The 5726-nt window shown below is 43.8% G+C and overlaps 1 protein-coding gene across 1 annotated transcript; it reads left to right on the top strand.

Annotated features, from left to right (window-relative positions):
* Positions 1–1557: 1557 nt before the first annotated feature.
* LOC117511247 (beta-1,3-galactosyl-O-glycosyl-glycoprotein beta-1,6-N-acetylglucosaminyltransferase 4-like) lies at positions 1558–5476 on the top strand. Its single transcript, XM_034171251.1, has 2 exons — positions 1558–1767; positions 3536–5476. Exon 2 carries the CDS (start codon positions 3537–3539, stop codon positions 4815–4817), a length of 1281 nt encoding a protein of 426 aa, XP_034027142.1. The 5' UTR covers positions 1558–1767; position 3536; the 3' UTR covers positions 4818–5476.
* Positions 5477–5726: the final 250 nt, after the last annotated feature.

The raw sequence follows: 5726 nt of genomic DNA, 5'->3' as shown, positions 1-5726 counted from the left end.
TAAAGGCTAGTGAGAAATAAACACTTCTAAAACTGAAAACGCCGTTTTTGTAACCTGATAACACCTCTGGAGTCATTTACAAGACACTTGTCAGCGTGCACACTAATGTCCGCTAACTCAAAGCTCATGTAAAATGTCATTATTAAAGCTCATTAAAACGTCAATATTGTTTATGATTGATTGATAGAGGGGTTTTATTGAACATGTACAAATTGCACGTAAGACAATAGGATCTTGATAATTGTCAATAACAATAAATGTGTGTGTGTGTATATACACACATATATATATATAAAAAAATTGGGATACCTATTAAAGAGCTGCAAATTATACAGAAGACAATGCTCATGTGGCTGAGGGTCTTTTAGCATTGCGTTATATTTTCACTTGGCGTCCCCATAGCAGATCCAATATGCACGGATCTGCATGTTGATTTGGTCATTTCTGGAAGTGTTTGCTTCCACACAGATCTGAAGAAAAAAAAAGTCAAGTCTGGGAGCATGTGCTGGTGCTGTGCTTTGCTGCATCCACAATGCCATGGAACTGCCTTGGGTTCTGGATGGCAACCACTCAGGCAGACAATTGGTCCATTGTCACATCTCTAAAATAACCATCTATCTGCCGCAGCCAGGTGGGCATCCCCTTGGCCTTCAGCTACTGGGGTCTTCAACACTCAGGTACCTGTGCACTGGATCTTGCACAGAGAAACAGGCCACATGGCCAAAATCTCACAACTGAGGCTCCCTCACAATGTAGATCCTCATATTACTGCTTGTTTGATACAAAGTCATTCCAGCGGTACCCAGGGATCCTTTGAAGACACTTAGTACCAAATAAAAACAACTGTCTTGGACTTTCATCGACATCACCAAACACCTCTGTCCAGCGAACTCATGACTCCACAAGCTCTTCACAGGTGCCTCTCAATCTCAAAGGCTGAGGACCCAGAGATACATATATCATCACTGCAGAGATAAGTGAATGTGTCTACATCAGGGGTGGGCAACTTGTTCCAGAAAGGGCCAAGAGGGTGCAGGTTTTCTTTGCAGCCACTGACTCCACCAGGTGATTTCACTGATTATCACTTTGAGCAGATGGAATCAGTTAATCAAAGTTGCCCACCCCTGATCGACACTTTCACAACATCCAGATACACTTCTGATGGCTGAGTCCAACAAGTCATTACAAGCCTGGGCCTCTTGAATCAGGTCCATGTCAAACCCAGGCACAAAGATTCCTCATTCAGCTTCTCACGTGGTGCAATCAGAGTATCCATCAATTCCACAAAGATCATCGTCGTCAGTAAAACTTTGCTCGCCAACAAATTTTGCAGTGTGAAAGCAGCAGTTTGAAAATACCGCGTTTCTGTTTTGCTTTGTTTTTTGTTTTTTTGTAACAATAATTCTGTAATCAGACACGCTGCTGTGAAAAATAAAATGACGCACGCGCACTTGCTTTCTTTAGGTCGTCGTCTTTATAAGTTTGTGGGCGGGGCTAACAGGCTGCAGGCAGGGCGGTGGGCGGGCTGTTCCCCCGACGCTCCGCCCCCGCCTCCCTGACAATCCGTGACGGACGGAGCTCCGGACCACCGACACAGACCGGTGTTTGATCCGTGTGCGTGTTCACGCACGATGCGCGTGTGGTGCCACGTTCAGCTGTTCCTCTTAAAGAAGAAACTTTTTGACATCAAGGTTGTGAAGAGGATCTGTGGAGGAGGCGTTTTTTATGGCACCAGACAGCCGCTCACAGACGCACTCAGAGCGCAAGGTGAGTCTGAAAACTTATGTGCTGTGTATATTTGTATATGTGTAAAACAATGATCAAAAACACTGTCCAGTCATTTTTTGGACATTGCGGTATATGATATTAACATAACATTATCCATAATATTAATACTATACACATACATACAATAATTTTTTGGATATTGTGGTATATGATATTAACGTTATCCATAATATTAATGTACACAATACTACACACACACACATATATATATTACAAATGTGTATATTTGTATAACGATGAATGTGACTGAAGGCTCTTCTATGTGTCTGGTTTATATGAAATGTTGCACACGCTGTTAGTTTAACGTGTACCTGCATGTTTAACACTCCTGATTTTCCAGTTCTAGGAAATGAAAAGTTGCGCCACTTATATCTACTAATGAACTGACATTCTTTCTGAGTTAACAATACAGGGCATCATTATTTTTCTTCATGCACATCTTCACACGGTGTGAAGTTTCATTGAAAGACACCAGCCGGTTCAGAAAGATAAGATATAATTCCCTGGTTCCCCGTCTTGGGCCGAGCTCCCCTTTCATCATCACACTCTAAAAACAGATTGGTTCAAACAACCAAAGATTGGTTGAAATGTGTCCATCCACATTTCAACCAATCTTTGGTTGTTTGAACCAATCTGTTTTTAGAGTGCATCATCATCATCACATGCAGCAGCGACCAGTCCGCCTTCATTAGGACCGCTGCTGCCCGGTTCCTGGTGAGCGTCCTTGAGCTCCTGGAGTTTCTTGACCATTCTTACAGTACTTAGTCCTTTGCCTTTGAGGTCTTTGCACAGTGCCACCCTCTGTGGACTGTGTACGTGTTTGATCCTATGCCAGCTTCTAGGGATTTTCGTGCGGGTGTGTCTTCTGGCATGTTGAGTACATCCAAACACAGACTACCTCAACTGAGAAACGTGTAGTGAGATAGATGGTATTGGACATCATCTATGGAGTCTCATTTGAAATCGTGGGGGTGGGGTGTCTGTCTTTATTTGATACGGATGGGGGGGCTCCAAGATAAAAAAAAAACGGTTGTGGACTGCTCATATCTTGCATCAATTAAACACAAAAGTCCGATTATCTCCTCATGACATGAACACAAATAAAAAGATGCATAGTCCATCTATTTGCTATACCCATCCCTCTATCCATTTTGTATACCCACTTACTTCAATTAGGGGTCACAGGAGGCGGGGGGTTGGAGTCTGTCCCAGCAGTCATAGGGTGTGGTGCAGTGTTTACCCTAGACAGGACGCCAGTCTCTCACAGGGGTGCCGCCAGCAATTTTGTGCCCCATGAAAAGAAATGCTACTGGGCCACCTTCCATATTATTTTGTCAGTATTATAATTGTATTAGGGGCCTCTCTGGGCCCCTGTCAATCACGGGCCCCTAGAATCTTTCTCCTTATGCTTCCCTTTTCGGCACCCCGGCCACATATAGACAGACAAACACATTCACACCCGCACGCACACCTACGGGCAATTAAGTTTCCAATCCACCTAACCTGCATGAATCTGGATGTGGGAGGAAGCCGGAGCACCCGGAGGAAACCCACTCAAACACGGAGAGGACATGCAGACTCCACACAGAAAGGTGCCAAGTGGGAATCGATCCCACAGCCTTCTTGCTGTGAAGCAACAGTACTAACCACTAAGCTACTGTGCTGCCAAGCTGCATAGTGCAATTTGTTTATTTTATATATGCAGTAACCATATTATATCAGTGTTTCTATGTGCTTATGTTTTCAGAATGAAAGTGAGATGTTTCCACGGTGCACAGAGGTTGAGATCCAGATGCTTCCTGTTTCCTTTGTTCCTGCTGCTGCTGTGTTTGCTCAAACTGGTCTACGTTAAAGTCACAGTCAGGGACAGCGTCTACATTGAGCCCTACGGAATGCCTGCCAGCTCATCCGGAAACCATAAACACAGATACCAGGTCAGCTGCACGGCCATCTACGACCTCGACCCGGTGGAGATAGGCAAAGCTCTCGAGATAAAACGCAAAGTTATTATTGACGCGGATGACGACAGCACCGTGAGTTTGACCTCCAACTGTCAGGCGTTCATCCAAAGCAGAGGTTATAAGGAGTTCAGTGTGTCGGAGAAGGAGAGGAGTTTCCCGCTGGCGTATTCCTTGGTGGTGCATAAGAATGCACCCATGGTGGAGCGCATTCTTCACGCCACGTATGCACCTCAAAACATCTACTGCATTCACTACGACCAGAAGTCCTCTCCGACTTTTTTAAAGGCCATGAAGAACCTGGCTCGCTGCATTCCAAACGTCTTCATCGCTTCAAAACTGGAATCTGTGGAATACGCCCACATCACCAGGCTTAAGGCTGACCTCAACTGCATGGCTGACCTCTTGAAGTCACAGGTCAAGTGGAAGTACATCATCAACCTGTGTGGCCAGGATTTTCCTCTGAAGTCAAACTATGAGCTGGTGACGGAGCTGAAGCAGCTAAACGGCAGCAACATGCTGGAGACGAGTCGACCCACTGAGCTGAAGAAGCAACGCTTCAGTTTCCAGCATCAGCTGAAAAACGTGCCTTATGAGTATCGCCACATTCCTGTCAAAACCGCAGTGCCAAAAGCCCCGCCTCCTCACGGGATTGAAATGTTCATTGGAAGTGCATATTTTGTCCTGTCACGGGAATTTGTGAATTACATAAGCAACAGTCAGATTGCTTTGGACTTCCTGGTATGGTCTGCTGACACATACTCACCAGATGAACATTTCTGGGCCTCTCTGGTCCGGGTCCCCGGGGTGCCGGGCCACATTCCCAGATCGGACCCAGATGTGACGGATCTGAAGAGTAAAACGCGACTGGTGAAGTGGAATTATTTAGAAGGCTCTCTTTATCCACCCTGCACTGGCACACATAGGCGTAGTGTTTGTATCTATGGCGCCGCTGAGCTTCGCTGGCTCCTGAACTATGGACACTGGTTTGCTAACAAATTTGACTCCAAAGTGGATCCGATCCTGATTAAGTGTTTAGAGGAAAAGCTGATGGAGAAACGTCGCACGTAGAATCATGAAGGGTGCAATGGGCGGGGGGTGACAGGCTGGTTTTGGGTACAGCTAGCCCAAAAAGTTAGCTTCAAGAACTGCTAATCCACTATGAAAAGTTAACAGTGATCATGCTAATTGCTAAAACATTTTAGCTGAAGCTCAAGCTAAATGCTAACTTTTATGACATGACTTTAGGTTTGTTTCTTTTTTTTGTTTGTTTGTTTTGCTCTAAAACCCTGGAATTGTTCACTCATCCAAAAGTTCAGTAGTCTGTGTGTGTATTTACTCCAAATTAAGCCAAACATCACAATTCACAGAGTCACCCGTGAAGGTTGGATAATTGCCATTTGAATTAAATGCCAAAGTCTTAATGATGGAATATTGTGTTTGACATTTAAGTTGTACGGTGCATCTTTATAACCAGCAAAGTTAAAAACAAAGTGACATGTCATTCACTCTCGTATCACAGATGAAAGAAATGTCTTTTTAATTGAAATGAAAATCACATGTAAGTATACAGCTAGCAGTGCAGCCTACTGAAACTTGGCATCAAAATATATTCATTTATTGACCAGAACCTTTGGACGAGCAAACCTTAGGACTCGTGGGATGTTCCAGAAAAGCAGATTAAAAGAGCTGAAACTTTAATATGCTGAAGCATAAACGTAGAGGTTCCCAAAAAGATTTAGCATGCCCAGATTGGGTGATGATCAAATAATTATTGAGCACTAGTTTACACTGAATATGCAGTGTATTCACTGTATGTAAAAAATATTAAACCCATAAGAAATGCTAATTCATGCATTTACCTCCTGCACATGTGCAATGAACAAAAACACATCTTTACACTTTACAAACATTATTGCCGTTTAATCTGTGTTTTTTTTATGTTAGCCGTTTTAAAACTTAGTGGATCTAAACACTAAC

The sequence above is a fragment of the Thalassophryne amazonica genome, chromosome 5, assembly GCF_902500255.1.
Source record: "Thalassophryne amazonica chromosome 5, fThaAma1.1, whole genome shotgun sequence".
Taxonomy (NCBI): domain Eukaryota; kingdom Metazoa; phylum Chordata; class Actinopteri; order Batrachoidiformes; family Batrachoididae; genus Thalassophryne; species Thalassophryne amazonica.
The sequence above is the reverse complement of the archived record's forward strand: the minus strand, read 5'-3'. Positions and strand labels throughout refer to the sequence as shown.